Source organism: Suncus etruscus, chromosome 1 (genome assembly GCF_024139225.1).
Source record: "Suncus etruscus isolate mSunEtr1 chromosome 1, mSunEtr1.pri.cur, whole genome shotgun sequence".
Taxonomy (NCBI): Eukaryota; Metazoa; Chordata; class Mammalia; order Eulipotyphla; family Soricidae; genus Suncus; species Suncus etruscus.
This window is the reverse complement of record NC_064848.1, coordinates 203,293,842-203,318,042: the sequence shown is the minus strand read 5'-3', so window position 1 is coordinate 203,318,042 and position 24,201 is coordinate 203,293,842. Positions and strand designations below refer to the sequence as shown.

General features: G+C 53.6%; 3 protein-coding genes across 3 annotated transcripts in view; 2 read left to right on the top strand and 1 right to left on the bottom strand.

Annotated features, from left to right (window-relative positions):
• Window positions 1-20,013, bottom strand: part of KIF19 (kinesin family member 19) — a 33,152-nt gene extending 13,139 nt beyond the window's left edge. The window contains exons 1-7 of the mRNA XM_049769938.1: window positions 19,754-20,013; window positions 16,786-16,866; window positions 4,020-4,130; window positions 3,359-3,446; window positions 2,732-2,868; window positions 1,998-2,123; window positions 697-891 (exon numbers count right to left, since the gene is read on the bottom strand). Of these exons, the coding sequence (XP_049625895.1) occupies window positions 697-891; window positions 1,998-2,123; window positions 2,732-2,868; window positions 3,359-3,446; window positions 4,020-4,130; window positions 16,786-16,866; window positions 19,754-19,792 (777 nt within the window). The 5' untranslated portion in view covers window positions 19,793-20,013. The remainder of the gene's footprint in view (window positions 1-696; window positions 892-1,997; window positions 2,124-2,731; window positions 2,869-3,358; window positions 3,447-4,019; window positions 4,131-16,785; window positions 16,867-19,753) is intronic.
• The window catches only part of FADS6 (fatty acid desaturase 6), a 1,183,177-nt gene that overhangs the window by 879,970 nt on the left and 279,006 nt on the right, over window positions 1-24,201 (top strand). The window lies entirely within an intron of this gene.
• Window positions 1-24,201, top strand: part of HID1 (HID1 domain containing) — a 994,098-nt gene that overhangs the window by 942,701 nt on the left and 27,196 nt on the right. The window lies entirely within an intron of this gene.

The following is a 24,201-nucleotide window of genomic DNA, read 5'->3' as shown; positions in this document are numbered from 1 at the left end:
GACCGGCGCAGCGTTAGCCCCGCCCACTCCTTCACCCTCCTCCCTCAGCCCCGCCCTCCTCTCCTCGCCCTCCTCCCTTGGCCCCGCCCTCTCCGAGATCTCTACTTCCTCGGCCCCGCCCACTCCTCCCCCTCCTTCCCAAGCCCCGCCCACTCATTCACCCTCTTTCCTCAACCACGCCCTCCGCCACCGGCCCCGCCCACCTCTCTCCCCGCCCCTCCCTCAGCCCCGCCCACTCATCACCTCCTCCCCTAAACCCCGCCCATTCCCCCCCGCGCCGCCTTCTTCAAGCCCCGCTAACCCCTGAGCCACACCCTCTCCCTAAACCACGCCCCCAGCCCTACTGGTGATGCGTTAGCCCCGCCCACTCTTTCACCCTTCTCCCTCAGCCCCGCCCTCCTCTCTCTTCTCCCTCCTCCCTGGGCCCCGCCCTCTCCCCTCTACTTTCTCGGCCCCGCCCATTCCCCCTCCCTCCTTCCCAAGCCCCGCCCACTTCTTCACCCTCTTCCCGCAACCACGCCCTCCGCCAGAGGCCACGCCCATTTCTCTACCCGTCCCGCCCTAAGCCCCGCCCACGCACCAACTCCTCCCTAAGCCCCGCCCACTCCCACCGCGCTCTCTTCAAGCCCCGCCCATTCCACGGGCTCATTCTAGCCCCGCCCACTCCCTCCTCCCTAAGCCCCGCCCACCCCTCACCTGGGCGGCGCGCTCGGAGCCGGCCAGGTCGATCATGAAGAGGCGGCCGAGCCGCACCTCCTGCAGCACGTCCCGGAGGCGGCTGCGCTGGCGCACGGCCACCTGCAGCACCGCGTGCGACCGCGAGGAGGCGCGGTTGGCCGCCGTGGGCTCCTGCGTGCGCTGCCGGTTCCCCTTGAGCAGCAGCTGCATGATCTGGCGGCAAGGGGAGGGGCGGGGGCTCGCTGGGGGTCTTGGGGGACCCCCACGGCATGCACCTGCACCTGCACCTGCACCGGCTCGTGGGGGCTCGGGGAGGTCAGGGGCCCGGGCTGCGCAGGGTCAAGGGGTGGGGCATGCATCGCACCAAGAATGCTGCATTGGGGCTCCTGGACACCACCAGCAGTGGCCCCCCACTATAGTGCTTTTTTGGGGAGGAACACCGCACCCGGTGGTATTTACTTACTCTGCACTCAGGGCTCCCTCCTGGCAGGCTCGGGGACCATATGGAATGCAGGGGATCGAACCCGGTTTGGTCGTGTGCAAGGACAGGGCCCTCCCCACTGTGCTAGGGCTCCAACCCCAACCATACTTTTTGGGGGGGCCACACCCTGCAGGGCTCAGGGCCTACTCCTGACTCTGTGCTCAGGATCACTCCTGAGGGTGCCTACAGGACCGACCATATACAGTGCCAGGGATCAAACTGGGGTTCCCCATATGCAACATAGGTGCCTTAACCCCCGTGCTAGCTCTCTCATCCACCCACAACAGTTTTTTTGAAAGAGGGGGGAGAAGGGGCTGGAATGATAGCACAGCGGGGAAGACGCCTGTCTTGCACATGACTGACACAGGTTCGATCCCCGGCATCCCGTATGGTCTCGTGAGCACTGCCAGGAATGATTTCTGAGTGCAGAGCCACGAGTCACCCTTGAGCACCGCCAGAAGTGGCCCAAAACCAAAGCAAGAAAAAAAAATTTAAGTAAAAGCAAAATGAAAAATCAAAAGGGGGATAAGTTAGAGGCCACAGCAGGGAGGCCATTTGCCTTGCAGACAGCTAACCCAGGTTTAATCTTTGGCATCCTACATGGTCCCCGAGCACTGCCAGGAGTAACTCATGAGCATTGCCAGGTGTGCCCACCCCATCCCAAAAAATGTGGAAAGGGAGTTAGTTGTTTGGTCAGTGCTCCCAAGGTGGGCAAGGCAGGACACAGCTATAGTCGAAGGCTGCCTCCAGCTCAAAACAGGGCAGCTGCCCCCTGATCCTCTGTTTGCCATCCAGAGGTGAGCTCCCATCCCTCCCAGCGGTCCCCCCCAAGACTCGCCTCTTTGGCGTTTATAGTGGAGACCTCGGTGATCCCCGCCACCTGGACCACGCCTTTGGAGTCCTCCCTCAACTCCAGGAAGCCCAGGGCTGGGTTGAGCAAATCCCTGATCATCTCGTTGTAGATCTGATGGAAGAGGACGGTGCAAAGGAGACTTGGGCCTCTAGCTACAGAGCCAAGACTGCGGCAGTGGGGTTAGAGGCCTCTTTGGGGTCCCTCTCTCAGAGGAGAACAGAAGATCCCCGGAACTCCGGGTCTGCTGCAATAGCGGAACCAGAGGCCCCCCCTTTGCAAGGGCTGGACCCAAGGTCTTAGGACAGAACCCCCTAAGCCTGGCTTGCATGTTGCTAAGGAACCCTTGACTTGTCCAGCGGACAGAGCTGATATGTCCTGGGTGTCACCCAGGAGATTATCAACTCCGAGTCACCTCTGCTGGCCTCTGCCTGCTGCCCCCTGCAACTAAGCCTCGTGGGTGCCATGCAGACCAGGGTGCCCCAGTGGAGGGCAGGCATTGGCGGCTGCAAGGGGCATAGTGAGGCTGGTGCGTGTGGGAGGCCCCGAGCCTTGAGCTCCTGGGTATCCTTGGTGCAGGATTTGGGGGACCTTGGTGCCCCCATCTTGCTGGTGCCCCAAGACCTCCACCTGCCTGACCTCTCTGAGCTTCATATCTAGATGAGGAGGGGCTCAGGTTGGCCAGGATACAGGATGCCCTGAATTAGGGTACGGGAACTCACCTCCAGATAGGACATGGACACCTCGTACTCCATGTCATCACTGGAATCTTCGATGGCACGGAAAAGGTCATTGATGGTCCGGACGTAGATGCCTGGCTCGTGGTCGGTGCCCAGCATGGTGTAGGTTTTCCCGCAGCCTGGTAGGGACAGGCTGGTGAGAGGTGGGAGCGGGGTGCGGCACCCCGGGAGCTCAGAGAAGGGGGATGGTGCCAGCCGCAGCTGGGGTGGGGGTGGGAGTTACTGGGCCCTAAAGTTGAGCGCTCTGGCTTGGTTGTTTCTTCTTGTTTCTTGGGCCACATCTGGTGCTACTCAGGCCTTGCGCCTGGCTCTGTGCTCAGGACTGACTCCTGATGGGGCAGGGGACCCTCTGCAGTACTGGGGATCAAGCCAGTATCTGCCTCATGCAAGGCAGTTCCCTAACCACTGTACTATCTCTCCACTCTTCACCCCTGTCCTGTCTCTCTGACACTCACTCCTGTTTTGCCTCCCCGGCCATGGGGCCCTTAGTCTTCTTATCCCTGCTCCCTGTTCTAGCTAGGGCCAGACCAGAGACAGAAACAGAAATTTGTTCCTAGGATTTGAGAGGTGAGGCGGGGCATAGAGGGGCCCACAATCCAGACCCCATACCTGTGGGGCCATAGGCAAAGACGGTGGCATTGTAGCCTGAGATAATGCCCTCAATGAGGTTCTTGGTGGTGGCTTCATACACCATCTCCTGTGGGGTACAGGGGAACATCAGGAAGGTTTGTGGGAGGGGAGCAGGGCAGAGGATGCCCTGGAGAAGGGGAACCAGTCAGGGAGGTCCTGGGGAGGGGGCAGGGCAGGGCACCCCATCCTGGCTCCCACAGCAACCCTGTCTGTCCCTGGAGAAGTAGGGGTGGGTGGTGTCTCTGATTTCATCCTGGGGGCTGCTAGAGTCTAAGGGGACATCTGATCTGAGATCCCCTTGTCCCCCATCTCTGGTCAGCCTGTAGGACACACTTCAGCTGTTTCAAAGCGCCCTGCAGATGGGCAGGGGGTCCCCGGGGTGTCGGCTTCTCTGATTCACCCTGCGGGCACCAGATGGGCTTCAGGCCCTCCTGTCACTCCCAGGGGCCTGACTGCAAATGGCAAATGCGTCCCTACCGGGGTGGGGAGCCTGTGCACAGCTGTGTGTGTCCCTTGGGCACCTCCAATTGCTTATGATGTGGCAGAGGGAGGAAGGGGTGAGTGGGGGGAGGATAGGGGGTGGGGCGTCTGCCTGCCAAATGGGACCAGGGCAAAAGGGCTGGTGGGTCTGGACCCCAACCTGCGTGGCAGTAAAGTCGAAAGTCACGTCGAACAGGTAGGACTTCTCGCGGGAGCGATGAGCTCGCAGGATGTCATCTGGGTCCTCCATGGGGTCCATGAGAAGCACCATCTATAGTGGGGGCCACACGGGCCTTTGTCAAAACAGGGGGCCCCATGCCTGATATCCTGGCGGGATCCCCTGAATTCAGGCCTAGCTCTGTTCTCTTTGGGGCATCTGGCCCTGGAGGTCAAAGGGCAAATAGCTCTCCCCCCACAAAGTGCTGCTAGCTCTGAGTGGCCCCATGTCTGGGCCCTGAACTCATGACACCTGCAACCAGCCCAACTGGTTGAGTCCAAAGCAGCAGCTTAACACACTTGGACTGATCTGGTAGCAGAATCCAGAGCAGTTCCCAGTATGGCCAGATTGGTCCCACTTTACAGATGGAAAAATCGAGGAAACCTGGAGTCATAGCACAGTGGGGAGGCACTTGCCTTGCATGGGTTAACCCGACTTCGATCCCTGGCATCCCAGAGGGTCCCCTGAGCACCTCCAGAAGTGATTTCTGAGCTCAGAGCCCTGAGTAATTCCGAGCATCACTGGGTGTGGCCAAAATTAAAACAAAACAAAAAAAAAAACAAAAAACAAAAAAAAACCAGGTGAACCCCTATGTCTCAGGTAATGTGTCCTGGGTCCCCTGAGTACATGGGCGACCCCTTGATTTTTGAGCTCTGTTCGATGAAGGTGTGATTTTCTTCAGATGGGCACATGGAGGGTCAAGGACGTGTCCAGGAGCCTCTGACCCCCATCCCGAGACTCGCCCTCCCTTTGCTCCAGGGAGATCCCATGGACTTCCTGCCTTGTCCCTCAGAGATCGCCCCAGTGAAGCCCAGACCCCATTGTACCCATTAGTCAACAGAGGAGGGCACCAGAACCTGGCAAAGGGTGAGTAATATGGGGAAGGACCGTCCCAGGCCCCCAAGCACACAGGAATAGCCACTGTCTCCTTCCTGGGTAAGCAGGAAGGAGTTGGTGAAAGCTCCACAAAAGGGTTTGAGGGAAGATCAGACATTGGAACTGGTCACATTGGGCAGAGGATTCTGCTCTGTAGATCCCCTGAGTGTCCCCTACTGAGTGTCAGGACTTGAGGGGCCCAGTCCCAGCGACTTGCACCCCCTTAGGATGCCAGCAACTTAGCTGCATGCAGAAGTTTCAGCTGATCCCATCTGATCCCTGTGATTTTATCTGATTCCAGCTGAACCCACCTGATCCTTTCTGGTCTCACCTGATCCCTTCTGATCTCCTCGGAACCCTCAGCTCTAATCTGATCCCACATGATCTTGTCTGACCTTATCAGATTGTATCTGATCCCTCTGGTCTCACCTAAACCCATGTGATCCTGTCTGATCTCATCTGGTCATCTGATTTTGTCTGGTTTCATCTGGTTCTGTCTGATCTTGTCTGATCCCATCTGATCCCAACTGGTCCTGTCTGGTCAGGGGAATGAGAGAGGTGGTCAGCTCTGGATAGTCTCTTTGGCCACTGCCTTCGGTGCTTTCTCAGCAGACCAGAGGCAGGCTGGCCCCAGTTAGCTAATGTGGGGGTGCATCTCACTGATTTGTGGGGGGCCATGAGCTCTTAGCCTTTTTCAGAACTTCCTTCTCCATAAACTTGAGCCCTGGTCATTTTCAGAGCTAGGCATTGAGGAAAAATGTGAAGCGAGACGCCTACCATGCTGAGACACTCACCCACAACACCCACCATGATACCCATGCTATGGTCCGTAGGATGCTGGAATTCCCGGCTGCCTTGGAAACAAACCCACCAGCTCCACAGTGGGGCCATGGTCAGAAGCGAAGCGAGGCCAGGAGGTGAGTGGGGACACCCATCACCCATGATGACCTCCCCATGACCTCTGGGTGCGGCATCCTGGGCATTTGGCCCCTTTGATATTGGCCTGAATCAGCTCACTGTCGGCCCAGCCTTAAAGGCTGCCTTGTCTGGCTGCTGGGCCCTGCCCCCCAGCACCCCACCTCTCCCTGCTCACTGCACAAACAACACAGGCCTTGTGTCCTGGGCCAGGTGAACTGGGACTGAACTGCTGAGGATGACGGGTGGGGAGGAATGTTGGGGGGCCTGAAAGTGGCCCAAGGTGTCCAGCCTATTGAGCATATGCAGAACTTCCTCTGTGTACTCAAGCCAAGTCTTGAGTAGAGAAAAACAAGTTGTTCTTTCTGTCCTGTGTCCTAAGATTCTGGATCCTGTTAGAAACAGGTGCCAACTACAGGAAGCCGAAGGCACAGGAAGGGGCTCCAGGCCCAGCTTGACCTCCATTCTTAAAGGGCTTTCTGAAAAAGGCAGTACAAGCATGAATTTGAGAGACATGAGGTCAGGAGAACACTTGAGATCTAGACCATGAGGTGAGAGGTGGGCTCTGGACCCCTCAGAATCATAGGAGGTCAGGAGCCTGGATATGATAGTACAGAAGGAAGGGTACTTGCTTTGCACATGGCTGACCCAGGTTTGATCTCCAGCATCCCATTGGGTCCCCCAGAGCACAGCAAGGAGTGGTTTCTGAATGCAGAGCCAGGAATAACCCCTGAGCATTGCTAGGCGTGGGCCCAAAATAGTAACAACAACCAACAAACATAAAGAATCAGAGGGTGCCCTTGGTTTAAATTCTGGAAAGGGGTAGCGGATGTTTCCCCTTTCCTCACACCATACAAAAAAAAAAATTCTTACTTAAAAACCTTAAAAATAGGGGCTGGAGAGGGGCCGGAGAGATAGAATGGAGGTTAAGTGTTTGCCTTCCATGCAGAACGACGGTGGTTCGAATCCCAGCATCCCATATGGTCCCCTGCACCTGCCAGGAGCGATTTCTGAGCATAGAGCCAGGAGTAACCCCTGAGCGATGCCAGGTGTGACCCAAAAACCAACAATAAAAAATAGGGGCCGGAGAGATAGCGTGGAGGTAGGGCGTTCGCCTTGCGCAGAAAGACGGTGGTTCGAATCCCGGCATCCCATATGGTCCCCCGAGCCTGCCAGGGGCGATTTCTGAGCCTAGAGCCAGGAGTAACCCCTGAGCGCAGCCGGGTGTGACCCCCCAAAGGAAAAAAAAAAAGGAACAGTAAATGGGAAAAATGTAAAAAAAAAAAAAAACACAACAAAGCAAACTTAAAAATACAGGAACATTAAACCTGCTAAATATGAGCAAATTATTATCTACTTTCTTTTTGGGAAGGGCACATCCGGCAGTGCTTAGGGGTTACTCCTGTCTTTGCGCTCAGATAAGACTCCTGGCAGTGATCCAGGATCCTATGGGATGCCTAGGATTGAACCTGTGTTGGCCGCGTGCAAGGCAAAAGCGCTCCCTTCTATGCTATTGCTCCGGCCCCTACTTTTTTCTTTTTAAAACACAACAGGCCCATAAATCTTCAGTTCATTTTCCTTGGTATAACACATATATTTTTTATATAAGCTCGTAGAGAAGAGACTAAAAATCATGCAGTGTTGAATCCTTTAACAAAAATAAAAAGAGGAGCAGGAGAGAGAGCACAGTGGTAGGGCATTTGCTTTGCACACAGCTGATCGAGGACAGATGGTGGTTCAAATCCCGGCAATCCATATGGTCCCCAGAACCTGCCAGGAGTGATTTCTGAGCTCAGAGCCAGGTATAACCCTGAGTGCTGCTGGGTGTGACCCAAAAACAATAGACAAACAAACAAACAAATAAGAATTAAAAAAAAAATCAGGGCCTAGAGAATAGCATAGAAATAGAGCTATTTTCCTTTTACATGGTCGACCCAGGACTGACTTGAGATCGATCCTCGACATCCTATATGGTCCCCTGAGCCTCCCAGGAGTGATTTCTAAGAGCAGAGTCAGGAGTAACCCCTGAACACCGTTGGTGTGGCCCCCAAACCCTCCCCAAAATAAATAAATAAAAATAAAAAAATTCAGGGGGCCAGGGGCAGGTAGGCTGAGGCTTCTAGGAAATTTCCAGCCCTAGCCAAGATGGCGGCTCACATGATTCATGTGTGTCTAGCATTGCAAGGCTCCAAGTTCTATCACTGGTCCCACATGTCCATGACCTGCAACACCTATAGCTTCAAATCCTGCAAGTGACCCAGACCCAGAAGTGACAGGTGTAGCCTGACCAGACAAGGGAAAGAAAGAAGAGCAGTTTGGGGGGCGGGGGGGGGGGGTGTCCAGCCACAGGCATAGGAGGGGCCAGAGCAGAGCAGCCCTGGGGAGTCCAGCCCAAAAATCAGAAAAACAAAACAAAACAAAACAAAAAAAAACAACTTTCTTTGTATGTTTCTGTGTCTAAATCTCTTTTTTTCTCTATAAAATAAATCTCCTTAGCATGGAGGTAAGGCGGTTTTTTTCATGCAGAAGGACGGTGGTTCGAATCCCGGTACCCCATGAGGTCCCCTGTGCCTGCCAGGAGTGATTATGAATCCAGGAGTGACTCCTGAGCATTGCCAGGTGTGACCCCCCTACCAAAAAAAAGTCTTTGTATAAGAAAAATAAACTGTAAAATGTAAAAATAAATAAATAAATAAATCTCTTGTGCTCATTTTCTCTTTTTTACTTTTGCTCAATTTCTTTTTATCTATAAACTAAATCTTTTTTTTTTTTTTTTTGTGGTTTTTGGGTCACACCCGGCAGTGCTCAGGGGTTATTCCTGGCTTCATGCTCAGAAATTGCTCCTGGCAGGCATGGGGGACCATATGGGACGCCAGGATTCGAACTGATGACCTCCTGCATGAAAGGCAAACACCTTACCTCCATGCTATCTCTCCGGCCCCTATAAACTAAATCTTTTTTCATTTTCTCAATTTCTCTCTTGTTGAATCATTTCTGCTGTCCCCACCACATCTGAGACTTTATGCTGGCAGCCTTGGGGACCAGCATAACTCCGAGGTTGACCAGCTACAGATGGGCTATAGGAGTGGGTTGGCACAAGCCCAGGTGGGCACTTGTCTAGCCTTCCTTCAGCCTCTCATGATCCTGGGGGTACACCAGTTCCCCCACTTCCCACAGAACACATTGGTCACCCAAATCCTAGCTCCAGTGGAAGAAACATGGATGGGCTTTGTCCCCCCACTCTGGGCCATGACCCTCAGCAGAGACACCCCCCTAGGTCTCTCTTTCCTCACCTCCCTGCCTCCCCCATCCTGACTCAGTGCATTCTCCTACCTCAGCACTGCACAGCTCTGTCAGGGGCCTAGCAGCCAACATCTGGCAAGGCAGAGGGGTCCCTGCTTGGGCAAACAGTGTCTGGGCCCAGGGAATAGGGAGCTGGCTGCCCCCCCCCCACCCACATACACCCCCAGTCCCATCTCCTAGGTGAGAATTTCCTGGAACAAAGCACATGGCAGGCTTCTTCCTGCTCATCACTAAGCTGTGGGCATTGGATCAGCTCTGAGCTCTAAGTCGGTACCTTTCTGGCCTTTCAACACTTAAACCAACACTGGGTTTCTCAATCCTGGCACTGTGACCGTCGTGGGCCAGGCCATTGTTATCAGCAATTATACTGGACCTCATGCCCTGGCCTCTCCCCTGCAAAAGGCAAATGTCTTCTAAAAGTAGAGCAGATCATCTCCATGGGGAACCTCTGACTCTGATTTATTCCCTCCCCCCCGCTTGGTTTTGGGGCCACACGCAGCAGTGCTCAAGGTTTCCTCCTGGCTCTGAGCTCATAAATTGCTTCTGGCAGACTTGAGGGACCATATGGAATGCCAGGCATTGAACCCATGTCTGTCCCAGGTTGGCTGCGTGCAAGGCAAATGCCCTACCACTGTGCTATCACTCCAGCCCCTGGTTTATTCCCTCTCAAGCCTCCAAGACTGAACACCAAAAAGGAAGGGGTTCCAATTGGTTCTGTGACCTCGAGAAAATTCTCACCACCACCCTGGAACGCACACATTTGGTTTATTTCAAGGTCATGCCCAGAAGTGTTCAGGGTTTACTCCAGGCAGTACTCAGGGGACCATATGGGACCATATGGGATGCTGAGGATCGAAACCATTCAAGGCAAGCAAGCATCTTGCCTACTGTACTATGTCTTCAGCCCTAGTACAAGTCAAAACAAAAACCAGAACAAAAACCAGCAAGGGGTCAGAGTGATAGCAAAGTGTTAGGGCATTTGCCTTGCATGTGGTCAATCCTAGACAGACTCTGGTTTGATTCCTATTTCTGGGCACAGAGCCAGGAGTAACCCCTGAGTGCTGCCAGGTATAACCCCCACCCAAAAAAAATGAACCAGCAAGCAGGGTAATAGCCCTGTGTGAGGAAATCACTTTCAGGAAGTCTCAGAGGAGCATCCAGAAATCCAGGAAGGTGCCAGCCTCCAGGTTTTCTCTTCAGCCCAAAGAGCTTCTTTATTCTCAGAATAGGGAGGAACAAAAATCAAACTTGAGTCCTGGAGACTCTCATGCCTGTAAGACTGTTTCTGGATTTTTGTTTGTTTGCTCCTAAGAAGAAGAATTTGTGGCAGGTCAGATTTCTAGTTGTAAATATCCTGTCCCCTATCAAAGGGAGATTTTGAACCCAGGAACCTTCAGCTTCATAACCTATACTGCTGAGCTCATAAAGCCACCATAGTCCAGAGGGCTGCTCAGGACAAAGTCACAGTAGCAACTTATTGATGTTCTGGCCTGGCTGCACCACCCTATAGGACCCAGAGCAGCCTGAAGCCCCAGGATGAAGGGAGATGAGCTATAGAAGGGTGGGCAGGTGGCCAGATAGATAGTCCAGTGGGTAGTGCATTTGCCTTGCGTGCAGTTGACCCAAGTTCTATTCCTCGCATCCCATATGGTCTCTTATACACGACCAAGAGTAATTCCTGAGAACAGAGCCAGGAATAGCCCCGAGCCCCACCAGATGTAGCAGCCCCTGGGGTTACTATAGCTCCTATACAATGCAATGCAGATGTTGGGCGCTTAGTTTCCATGAGGCCCACCCACAGACCTGCTGAGTAAATCAGCATACTTGCCTTACCCACCTTCATCCAGGTTTTAAGTGCTAGACCCTTAAATACCAGCAGCAATTTTTTCACAATTACCAAAAATGGAAACAGTGGACACTGCTCACACAGGCAGTAATGCACAGATCTCGGACCTCAGACCTCAGACACCACTTGCAGTTGAGTGGATGAGCCTTGAAAACATTGTGGAAGGCCAGAGCAATAGTATAGTGGGTAGGGCATTTGTCTTGTTTGTGGCTGATGCAGGTTCAATTCCAGTATCCCATAGAGTCCCCCGAGCCTGCCAGGAATAATTTCTGAGTGCAGAGCTAGGAGTAACCCCTGAGTACCAATGGGTGTGCCCCAAAAAACAAACAAAAAAAAAAACCCATCATGGAGCTGACCCTTAAGCAATGTAAAGGTTGAGGCCACTGAAACTATAGTTTGTGGGTACAAGATAAGTCTTGTTTTGTGTGGCTTTTGTGGTGGTGTTGGGGATGGAACCCAGATCTCCCACATACTTGACCACTAAGTCACATCTCTGGCCCACCAAAATTAATTTCTTTGAAGAAGAGTCACTCCCAGAGGTGCTTGCAGGACGCTGGGGTGGCAAGGATTGAACCTGAGACTCTTGCATGCAAAGCATGCACTCTAGTCCTTTGAGCCATCTCCTTAACTCCAAGTAGAACTTTTGACTCCCCCCAACGTAGCTACTCCCCCAAATGTAGCTACTGTTGTCCTGAGTATCATGTGAAGCATACACTGCTGATTAGACCCTGGACTCTCATAATACTACATTTGATCTTAGCTGAAAAGCTGAGTAGTGATTGGATTCTTAGAATAAAGGACACTACAAAGAATGATAAATATAGAGGGGCTAGAGAGATGGTACAGTGGGTAGTGCTTGCCTTGCATGCAGGCGACCCAGGTTTGATCCCTGGAACCCAGTATGGTTCTCTGAGCATTACCAGGATTCCTGAGTGCCCTGAGCACTGCTAGGTATGCACTCAATCTCCAAATTAAAGTGTGATCAAGAAAATCATAAGTGGGTCATCAGGCCCCCATCCCCATTGTCGCCAAGTTAAGCAGACTGAAGAGGGGGGAGGAAAAAGAGGAAGGAGGAGAAAGAACAACAATGAAATCATGCGACTCAAACTTTAACAATCAAACTTTAAAAAGTGTTTTTGTGGGGCCCGGAGAGATAGCACAGCGGCGTTTGCCTTGCAAGCAGCCGATCCAGGACCAAAGGTGGTTGGTTCGAATCCCGGTGTCCCATATGGTCCCCCGTGCCTGCCAGGAGCTATTTCTGAGCAGGCAGCCAGGAGTTACCCCTGAGCAACACCGGGTGTGACCCAAAAACCAAAAAAAAAAAAAAAAAAAAAGAAATAAAGAAGGGGGCTGGAGAGATAGCATGAAGGTAAGGTGTTTGTCTTGCATGCAGAAGGACAGTAGTTCGAATCCCGGCATCCCATATGGTCCTCTGAGCCTGCCAGGTGCGATTTCTGAGCACAGAGCCAGGAGGAACCCCTGAGCGCTGCCAGGTGTGACCCAAAAACAAACAAACAAATAAATAAATAAATAAATAAATAAATAAATAAAAAATAAAGAAAGTTCTCTTTTGGTAGAATTCTGACTCTGGGACACATTTAGATCAAGAGACTAGAGAAACACACATGGGCAGTGTTTCCTGGGCAAGTGTGGGAGATTGCGGGGTGATGACTGAGACATGACTCTTGGGACCCGCTCCCTTGTCTCGTCTCACAGAACCGGTTCTTTGGGGCTGGGACACGGGAGCACCTGATGATAGGTAGGTCACCCCCAACCCAGCCACACTATCTCTCATGCCTGGCACCTGCCACCTTAGACCTCATTTCTCTTACCTGCCTCCTAAGGGGGGGGGCTTCCTGATGGGCCCCCCACAATCTCTACTGCAGCTCTAGGTTGAGGTGCAGAGTGAGGTTCTCTATCCAGGAAATAGAGACTCCCCCAAAAAAAGGGCCAACCGGAGAGAAGTGGGTTTGGTTGGGAGGAAGTGGGTTCAGGTGGGCGGAAGTGGGTTTGGCTGGGAGGAAGTGGGTTCGTCTAGGAGGAAGTGGGTTCAGCTGGGGGCTCCTTGACTTCCAGACTTGGGGTTTCTATGTCCTCACCTTCCTCCTTCATGTCCAGGCACATCCTCCTCTGTCCCCTCCACCCTCCTTGCCCTCCCTGCCTTCCCCCTTGCTGGGCTTTGGGTGTGCGATGGGGGAGCTTGTTGCAAATTACAGGCTTATCGGATTATCTGTGAATTAAAGGATTAGAGGATGATTTCAATCCTGTAGATAAACAATCTAGGTGGGGGGGGGCAGACTGGGGATTTGTCCAGGGAAGGAGAAGAAGCTTTGTTCTGGAGCGTCCTCCCTGCCCCCTGTCCCTGAGCCCCACCCAAGTGCCAAGGAGCCTCTCCCCTCCTCTTAAAACTTTGTGGTCTTACATTGTAAACGTTCATGGGTTCATGGCACCCCAGAGCCATATTTCCAACACTGGCACTACTGAACAGAGATGAAGCAGGAAGTGACAGGATGGGGCTAGTCCCCAATTCCCTCTTGGCATCCCAAACCCTCTACCAGGTCAGCCCCTGAGGTGCTGAAATAGCCCCGAACCTCACAGTCACCGCTCACATGGCTTTCCTCTGACAGCCTTGGGGTGCTCGTTAAATTGTGCAGGCACCCCAACCCCATTACCAGCCCAGGACCCCCCCCCCTCCAGCCACCCCAAAACCTCAGCACACAGCTCTCTTATCCCAGGGAGGGGGCTTCCTAGGGGAGTGTCTAGCCTTCAATGCTGCCAGAACCTTCGGTGTCCCTAGAAATACGCTATCAGCTGTGAGGAAGGTCCCCACCCCCTCCATCTGGGGCCATTGTGTCCTCAGCTCTCAGCCCCCCACAAGGATCTTCCAACTAAAGCAGTTCCCCACCCCACCTCACATTGGGGGGGGGCTTAACAGTGAGCGCTGGCCCAGCAGTTCCCACTTCCGGCCTGAGACAGACTAGTGGGGGGACAGAATGGACCCCACACCGGGAGATCCTCCAACCAAGGAAAACAGGTGGGTCTCAGGGCACTTCTTTGCTTGGGTACCTTTGCTGGAACAAGTTTCCATGGCACCATGGCCCTGAGTGCACCCCCCAAAGTCCACTAATCTGAAGGATTTGTCCCCCAGCAGGCAAACCCAGAGCATGGGGGCACAGGTAAGCCAGGGGACTCAGTGGTCTGGCCAGAGCAAAAACTAGAGTACCCTGGGGCCAGAGCAATAGCACAGCAGAGAGAATGCTTGTTTTGTACTCAGCTGACCGGGGTTCAATCCCCAGCATCCCATAGGGTCATTTGAGCCTGCTAGGAGTAATATCTTTCTTTGGGGGGGGGCACACCTGGCAGGGCTCAGGGGTTACTCCTGGCTCTGTGCTCAGAAATTGCTACTGGCAAGCTGGGGAACCTTATGGGATGCCAGGAATCAAACCCAAGTCTGTCCTGGGTCGATCGTGCAAGGCAAACGCCCTACTGCTGTGTAATCTCTCGGGACCCAGGAGTAATTTCTGAGTGCAGAGCCAGAAGCAACCTCTGAGCTCTGCCGAGTGTGGCCACTCCCCCCCCCCAAAATGAGTGGGTACCAGGGGCCATTTCACCCCAGGACTCCAATCACCCTTCTTCTCACCCTGGCGATGAGCAGCTGAGATCCCTGACTTTCAACCTGGCTGGCTCTGGCTGTTTCCCAAGGGGACAGAGGGGACCTGGAGCTCAGCACGCTCCCTGCAAGGGGGTGTCTCTGCGGACAGTCCCCTCCCTCATGTACAAGCAGACACTACAGCAGCCATCTGAGACCTTCTAGAAGGCCAAGCCCCTCCCTCTGGCCTGGCAGGAGCAGAAAGGAACCAGTGTTGGGGACTCGGGGGCGAGTCACAATGGGTGCAGGCAGCCTGGAGCCAGCTGAGAATTGAACAAGCAGGGTGCGTGTGCCGAAGGAGATTTTTCTGGGGAACCCCGGTTCTGCTCAGCTGCCACCTCTACAGCCCCTGAATCTCCTTCCCTTGGCACCAGAACCCCCAGTTTCTAACCCAGCTGTGCCAAAGACCTGAGCAAACCCCCAAACCTGCTGCAGATCCAAATCGCTCAAAGCCCCTCTAGAGGACATTGTGTGCCCCACAGCTGCCCACCTGGAGCCCAGGGCAGGTCTGGTTGCACCTGTCCAGGGCTTCACTGAGTCCTTCCAGCCTGGCCCGGCCCACAGGGACCCCTGGAGTTTTTCTGGGTGCCAGAAGGACCCCCCCCAAACACTAGCATTGGTTATGCACTGACTCCGTGGAGGCACTACCCTGAATACCCACAGCAACCGAGTCCCTCATATTCTGTCTGTCTAGAGCACAGGGGTGGGAAGGAGAGAGGCTGCCCCCTAGCCCACCTCTCAAGCCTCATCACACACCCCAACACCCCCCTTTCCTAGAGGTTGCTCTACCCCAAGGCCTTTGCATATACAATGTCTTTGCTAGCATTTCCTACTCAGCCCTCCTCATTCCTCCCCCCTTGCTGTTTCTTTTCTTCTTTTTTTCCCCCTGATTTTTTGGGGGCCTCCAGCAGTCCTCAAGGCTTACTCCTGGCTGTGAGCTCAGGACTCACTCCTCCTGGCAGGCTCTGGGGACCCTGTGGGGTGCCAGATATCAAACCCTGATCAGGTGCATGCAAGGCAAACGTTCTCCCCACTGTGCTATTGCTCTGGCCCCACATTCTGTTGGGGCCACGCCTGGTGATACTTGCATCCAGGGTCACGCTTGAGGTTGCCCAGCCACACCCAGGAGCTGGAGGGGAGGCATGCCTTGCTGTGGATGGAACTCGGGACTCACATATACAGTGCTCTATGCCTTGAGCCTATTTCCCCAGAGCCTTCGGGCCTAGGTCAGCATTGCCTTCACTCATTCTTGGTCTGTGATTGGCTGAAGCTCTGCTTAGCTTGTGTTACCCCAGCTCCATGACTGGAGGTAGGGGATCTGGGAGGTTTCTACCCATTATGGTTCTTTTTTTTTGGGGGGGGGGTCCACACCCGGCATTGCTCAGGGTTACTCCTGGCTCTATGCTCAGAAATCGCTCCTGGCAGGCTCGGGGGACCATATGGGATGCCGGGATTCCAACCACCACCCTTCTGCATGCAAGGCAAATGCCTTACCTCCATGCTATCTCTCCAGCCCCCCATTATGGTTCTTGGGCTCTGAGCACTGCACTATGGGACTGCATGAGAAAGGGCTACCTGATGCAGAAGGGAACTGAGGGTCTGCCCACTCCTCATGGTGACCAGATCGCAAATGGACATACGGGTCAGGCACCAATATAGTTGCCTGGGGTGGGGGAGCTTGTGTGCAGCAGGCGTAGGGTGGGAAAGTCAAGTGACAGCCCTAGAAGGAGTGAGACAAGCTTAGGAGGGAATCTTGGGGTACAGAGGAGATCAGAACCCATCCAGACCAGGGGTGCAATCAGCTGTCCGCAGAGCAAATTTTTTGTCATTGTTGTTTTTTTGGGGGGCCACACCCAACAGTGGTCAGAGTTTACTCCTGGCTCTGCACTGAGAAATTATTCCTGGCAGGATTGGGGGACCCTATGGGATTGGATGAGTGCAAGGCAAACACCCTCCCTATTGTGCTATCCCTCAGGCCCTGGGAGCAATATAGGAGGGCTTTCTGGAAGAAGATCCATGGCCCCCTTGACAATGTCCTCAAGGACTGAACCAATTCCTTTTTAGAGCAGGTGAGGGGATACCTGGGCCCGTCGCCCCCCACAAGCCACAGCCCTTCCTACCTGATCGTCCACTTTGTGGGCTATGAGCGTGGCCCCTTCCTCCAGCTCCGCCACACTGATGGGCCGGACCCTGAGTGCCACCTGGAAGAGAAGGTCAGAGGTCCAGAGTGTGCTGGAGAGGGGCAGGGGGTCCCCTGGGAGGTGAGACCTCAAGATCCTGCCCTGGGTGAGGCCCCTCATTCATTCCTCCCCTGGCAGACCTTGGGGGCCCTCTGCTAAGTGGAAGAATTAGATCAGGACCTTAGAAGTTGGAGCAATAGCACAGTGGTAAGGCGTTTGCATGCTGTCAACCCTGGATGGACCCGGGTTCGATTCCAGGCATCCCATATGATCCCCCGAGCCTTCCAGGAGCGATTTCTGAGCACAGAGCCAGCAGTAACCCCTGAGCACCGCTGGGTGTGACTCAAAAACCCACCCCCTGGGCTCGGGTAGGTGGCGCTGGAGGTAAGGTGTCTGCCTTGCAAGCGCTAGCCAAGGAAGGACCGCGGTTCGATCCCCCGGCGTCCCATATGGTCCCCCCAAGCCAGGGGCGATTTCTGAGCACATAGCCAGGAGTAACCCCTGAGCGTCAAACGGGTGTGGCCCAAAAACCAAAAAAAAAAAAAAAAAACCCACCCCCTCCATCAAAAAATACCAGGACTTTTTCCACTGTATTGGGGACCCCAGACTCCTTCATCAGGGCAAAACTCTGGCTCAAGGGCGCCACCTGGGGGGCACGGAGCAATAGTACAGCAGGCAGTCGAGGATTCAATCCCCCCACCACACCCCCCATCCCATAGAGTCCTTTGAGCAATGCCAGGAGTGATTCCTGAGTGCAAAAACCAGGAATCTGGGCCCGGAGAGATAGCACAGAGGTGTTTGCCTTGCAAGCAGCCGATCCAGGACCAAAGGTGGTTGGTTCAAATCCCGGTGTCCCATATGGTCCCCCATGCCTGCCAGGAGCTATTTCTGAGCAGACAGCCAGGAGTAACCCCTGAGCACCGCCGGGTGTGGCCCAAAAACCAAAAAAAAAAAAAAAAAAAAAAAAAAAACCAGGAATCTGTGCATCACTGGATGTGATCCCCCCCAAAAACAAACCAAAATAAAATAAAACAAAGGGCTCTGCTTAACATGAAGGGTCAACATCTGGGCAGTGGAAGGTTTAGGGAGATGTTCATACAGCTGAGTCTCTCTGGCTGCGTCTCCAAGCGCCTGAGCTGTTCTGGGCTCCAAGTCTGGTGCTCTGGACATTGTCTAGGAGCACAGTGGATGGGTGGATCATTGAGTACCAAGGACTACATCCCAACGCAACACAGACCAGGGGAGGGGACGAGTCCTCTCTATTCTCCAGCCAGGGAGAGATGAAGTGTCCCCCACAAATAATTGCTGGTACTTTTTGGGATATATTTCCCCATGATGGAGAACTTGCCACTGAGCTGGCTGAGTTGCTCACTCAGGACTCTCGTCTGAGGAGGGATCCCTACTTTAGAGGGACCCCACTTCCTGCTGGACCCTCTTCTGTCTCCTCAAACCCCTCAGGAATCTAGCGCCCCCCCCCCCAATTCTGCCTGCTCTAGTCATGAACCAAGTAATGTGAGCCAAGTAAGTACTTTTCTTTTCTTTTCTTTTTTTTATTTTGTTTTTGGGTCACACCCGGCAACGCTCAGGGGTTACTCCTGGCTTTATGCTCAGAAATTGCTCCTGGCAGGCAAGGGGGGCCATATGGGATGCCAGGATTTGAACCACTGTCCTTCTGCATGAAAGGCAAACGCCTTACCTCCATGCTATCTCTCCGGCCCTAGGTAAGTACTTTTCTAAGACACACTGAGATCCAGCTGCAGAGATAGGACAGAAAAAGGGTGCTTGCCTTGCATGCAGCCAACCCAGGTTCAATCCCTGGCACGCTAAAGCCCCCCTCCTGAACCCTACCAGGAGTGATCTCTGAGTGCAGAGCCAGGAGTAAGTCTTGGACACTGCAAGGTCTGGTCCCAAAATAAAATAAAATAGGGGCCAGAGCGTTAGCACAGAAGTAGGGCATCTGCCTTGCATTTGGCTGACCTGAGATGGATCCAGGTTTGATCCCCAGCATCCCATATGGTCTCCCAAGTCTGCCAGGAGCAATTTCTGAGGGCAGAGCCAGGAGTTGCCCGAGAGCCACCGGGTGTGGCCCCAAAACTAAAAAACTAAAAATAAAATAAACACAATCTAAGATCAGAGTCCAGATTTTGGGGGGTTCACTCTCTATAAGTGGGGATCTAGGGTACATAAAAGGGTTACTGAAACTTTCTCCATTCACCAATGAGGGGAAAAAATCAGTTTGCGGGGCCGGAGAGATAGCATGGAGGTAAGGCGTTTGCCTTTCATGCAGGAGGTCATCGGTTCAAATCCCGGCGCCCCATATGGTCCCCTGTGCCTGCCAGGAGCAATTTCTGAGCCTGGAGCCAGAAATAACCCCTGAGCACTGCCGGGTGTGACCCAAAAACCACACACACACACAAAAAAAAATCAGTTTGCATTCTGGTGTCTTCTTTCCCATCTTTTATTTTTTATTATCTCTATCCTTCCAGCTCCAGCCCTGGTGCATAGATTTGTTTTGTGAAGCAGCGGGAAGGCACTCCAAATCCGTAGGGACCCCCAACTCCTACACATACACACCACACACACACACACACACACACACACACACACTCTCGACACCAGCAAGGTGGGAGCCCCCTGACTCCTCCAGGAATCACCCACAATTTTCCCTCCTCTCCATCCATCCTCCCTTGAGGATCAGAGGGCGCCCCAGAAACCCATTTGCACACAAAAAAGTTGGGGTTCCAAGTTCCCTCTGATGCGCAAACTTTTCAGGGTTGGGGGAAAGTTTCCCGGGAAAGTCCCCCCAAGAGCCTTGAGTGAGTGGATTGGCGGGTGGGGAAACGGAGGGCAGGGCAGTGAAGGGGTTTGGGGGCGCATGCAAGGGGCGCGGAGGAGACCGGAGTCTCACCATCAGCTGCTGGTTCTTAGAGTCCCCGCTGTCCTTCATGCTGGCGGCGGTGCAAAGGCTCAGTCTGCTCGGGCTGGCATGGCCCAACCTCGCCCCCAGCGCCCGGGTCGGGTCGTTCTCAGCTGGGCAGGCGCTGCCTGACAACCCGAAACCAACAACTGACCGGGGGCGGGGACGAGGGAGGGCCCCAGGGCGCCCCCGCCTCGCCTCCGCCTCCAAGCTTAGCCCCGAGCCTGCGCCCTCCGTTGCGCACCGGCTGCCCAGTGCCCGCCTGGAGGTGCTGCTCCCTGTGCCCGCCCCGAGCCCGCCTGTGCCCGCCCCTTGGTCTACCCGGGGCCTCCCTGAGACTTGGCTCTCCGGTCTTGGGCCCTGGGCCTAAGGCCAGCCAAGCGCACCTGCGCCCTGCCTGTCCGTTCGTCTGTCTGTCTATCTGTCCGTCCCTTCCCATCTCCAGGGCAGCAGAGACTGCCCACCTCGAATTTCTGTGAGGACATTGCACCTTAGAGGGTGTCTCTGACTTGGGCTGTCCAGGAAAGGAGGATCCTTTGTCCAGAGCAGCCCCCCATGGCCTTTGGGGAGGGAGAAGGGGCGCACCCGCAGAGTCCTGACTTGGGGAACCACTTTCTTGGGCGCTGTCAGCACACCCTCTGGGTAAATCCCGAATCTTAAGTCAGAAGTGTTCCAGGGGGGTCCTTTGGAGCATTGTCCCTCTCTCCATCACCTCCCCTTGGCCTTGGAAGCGATTCGGAGCAGCAATTTCGCATCCCTGGAGCCCAGCGCAATGGAAAATTTTTCCTCCCTGGAGGGTCCCCAGGGAAGTAGGAAAGGGTCCCGTTCTGTATCCACCTTGCGCAGCCAGTTGGGGCTGCTTTAAGTGACCCCTTGAAGGCTGGTCCTTGCCTCACAACTTCCCCCTTAATGGTCAGAACCCCTTCCCTGTGCTCAGGCTGTCCCCCCTTTAGGTCGCCTGCCTCTAGAAGAAGCTGCTCCAGGCAGAGCGCGCTCCTTCCTTCCAAAGGCTGGGGCGGTTCCTATCCAGAAGTACCGCTTGGGGAAGAAGCTGGTGAGGAAGATCTGCCGTCCCCAGGGACTGTCCCAGACGGCCTGGCACACGGCCAGAGACGCAGTATGATGCCAGCTGTGCCCTGAGACCGGCTGCCCCAGGAATTGCGTTCATGGCGCTATTAATAAACAGGGCAGGAGAGAGCCGATGAGTCTGATAAGCAGATAAACCCTGAGAGGCTGCGGGGAACCAAACACCTTGTGCCAGGGTACCTGAAAGGTTAGGTGGGTGCAAGGGGGTGGACCCCATGAGCCTCTGGAAGGCTCTTGGGGTAGGTCTCTGCTTGCCTTTCTGAATTTCTCCATTCAGAGAAGGACTCGGATTAGTAGTACCCGAGTGCTTTTTCTTTTCTTTTCTTTTCTTTTCTCTTCCTCTGTTTCCATGAATCCCACCAAACCCAACCACACGTCCAGAAAAAAAGAAGCTTTCAGGGCCCAATGATAGGACAGCTGGGATGGTGTTTGTCTTGAACGCAGCAAATCCAGGCCTGGTCCCTCGGCATCCCATATGGTCCCCCAAGCGTGACAGAAGTGATTTTTTTTTTTTTTTTTTTTGGTTTTTGGGTCACACCCGGAGTTTGAGTAACCCGGGGTTACTCTTGGCTATACGCTCAGAAATCGCTCCTGGCAAGCTCAAGGGACCATATGGGATGCCAGGATTCGAACCACCGTCCTTCTGCATGCAAGGCAAACAGCTTACCTCCATGCTATCTCTCCGGCCCCAGAAGTGATTTCTGAGCACAGAACCAAGAGTAACCCCTGGACATAGCTGGGTGTGGCCCATAAACAAAACAAAACAAAACAAAATAAACAAAAAATAAAAATTTTCAAGCCCCTCCCCTGCATGTCTTAAGAACCGATCAATGTCCTCTGCTTTTAGCTTTTCTTTCATTTATTTATTCATTTATTTACTTATTCTTTCTTTCCCTTCATTTTTGTTTTTGTTTTGATTTTGGGCTCCACCCAGGGATTACTTTTGGCTCTGCACTCAGAAGTTACTCCTGGCAGGCTCAGGGGACCATATGGGATGCCAGGACTAGAACCCAGGTCTGTTTTGTGCAAAGCAAATGCCCTACCCACTGTGCTATCACTCAGCCCCTTTCCCTTCCTTTCTTTCTCTCCCTTTTCCTTTTCTTTCATTTCCTTTCTCCTTCCCTCCCTTTCTTCTTCCTAATTTTTGGCCACACATAGCAGTACTTATGGGTTACTCCCGGCTCTGCACTCAGGAATCACTCCTGGTGGGCTCAGGGACTCCTATACGATGCCAAGAATCAAATTCGGGTTAGCAGCATGCAAGTCAAGGGCCCTTCTTGCTGTCCTATCTTTCTAGCCTGATCCCAGGCCTCATTTCTACAGATCTCATTTGCTGCTTATTTTATTGCTACTTTCAAAAAATTTTATTTTGGGAGGTCAGAGTGGTGACACAGTGGTCCCCCAAGCCCGGAGCAATTTCTGAGCACAGAGCCAGGAGTAAACCCTGAGTGTCACTGGTTGTGGTTCAAAAAAACAAACAAAAATATCATTTGGGGATTGGAGTGATAGTACAGCGGGGAGGACACTAGTCTTGCACACGCAGATCCGGGTTCAATTCCCAACTTCCCATGGGCGCCCTGAAACCTGCCAGGAGTGATCCTGTGTTGTGCTGGGAACTGAAAACTGTGGCTTCCCTGAGGCCTCCCTGAGGCTTTTTCACCCCCAACTTCCTCCTTTCCACCTCAAGATCCTAACTTCCAAGCTGGGACACCCTGGAGGACATGTGAGTTTGGAACGGGGTTCCCAGTGGGTGACCTTGATCCTGGCTGCTGGGCGGGGAGGCAGGCAGGAGCACCCCTTCTCCCTGTTGGGCAGTGACAGTGGAGATTGTAGGCAGCTTTGTCACTGGGCTTCACAGAAGCTACAGGAAGACAAAGGTGTCCTGGGCAGTGGGAGGAAGGGGCGTCATTGGGAACAAAGCCTCCATTGAGGATCTTCTGGGGAGCCCCAGAGTCCCTCTCCGGGTTGGGGTTCAGATGCCGAAGAGATCAGAGATCAGATGTCACTGTGCTTCTTGCAGATGGAACATGCAGCCCTGAGAAATTGTGCCCGGCACCAGGTGTCAAGCGGGCAGTAGCCTGGAGCCTGTGGGTGGGGTGTCCCTGCTTCTGTATTCACTGCTCCAGGAGCCCCAACATTTCTGGGAGCACACCCAGCAGTGCTCAGGGATGACTCTTGGTTCTGCACTCAGGATTCACTCCTGGCAGGCTCAGGGGACCCTATGGGATGTCGGGGATGAAAGCTAGGTCGGCTGCGTGCCAGGCAAATGCTCTCCCCAGTCCTTCCACCCTTGGAATAGAGGTTTAGGGAGCTGAGTCACTCCCTACCAGCACCTCTATATTCCCTCCTTTCCCACCTGACACCCTAGCTTTTGATTGCTCTGGAGAAAGGGGAGCACGGCAACTTCCTGTTTTGCCCAGCACCCATCTGCTCCAGCTGATCCTTGTCTCAGCTCCCCATTTACCCACCCCGAATCTCCCTGGGGACAGACAGGAGGTGTCAGGCGCTCCTCAACCGTGATGTGTGTGTGTCTATGTTTGTATGTGATTATGGGTCTGTGTGATTGTGTGTGGTGAATTTGGTATTTTGCGGTGTGGTGTTTATATTGCTTCTGCTTCCTGAAACACACAAGTGCCCACATGAACATATAAATACACGCAAGAGATGCACACAGAAGCATAAACGTGCACTTAGATGACATGCATGAACATAGGTTCACATGTGTGAACAGGCATGCCCACAACATACATCCACAGATGCACACATATACAATACACAAACACAGGTGAATATAAAGAAACAGGTGACACATACACACATGCATGCATATATGTGACCAATACATAGGTGCACAGATGTCATATGTGTGACAGATACACAAAATGTCACACTAGAAGACACACAAGCACACATAGTCATAGAGGCACACAGATGCTACATACAAATCCAGGTATATGCACAGACACACAGACACAACACATATACACAGGGGTGCTTCCCCCCCACATATACAAATACACACACTTCTTGCTGTGCCCTTCAGCCCTGGACTCGGCCCCCTAGCCCTCTGGATCTTCCAGGACAGCCATGGGAGGAAGCGAGCACACATTTTTTTTTTTTAAATAATATCTTTAGGGGCCGGAGAGGTGGCGCTAGAGGTAAGGTGTCTGCCTTGCAAGCGCTAGCCAAGGAAGGACCGAGGTTTGATCCCCTGGCGTCCCATATGTTCCCCCCCCCAAGCCAGGGGCAATTTCTGAGCGCTTAGCCAGGAGTAACCCCTGAGCATCAAACGGGTGTGGACCAAAAAAACAAAACAAAACAAAAATATATATCTTTATTTAAACACCGTGATT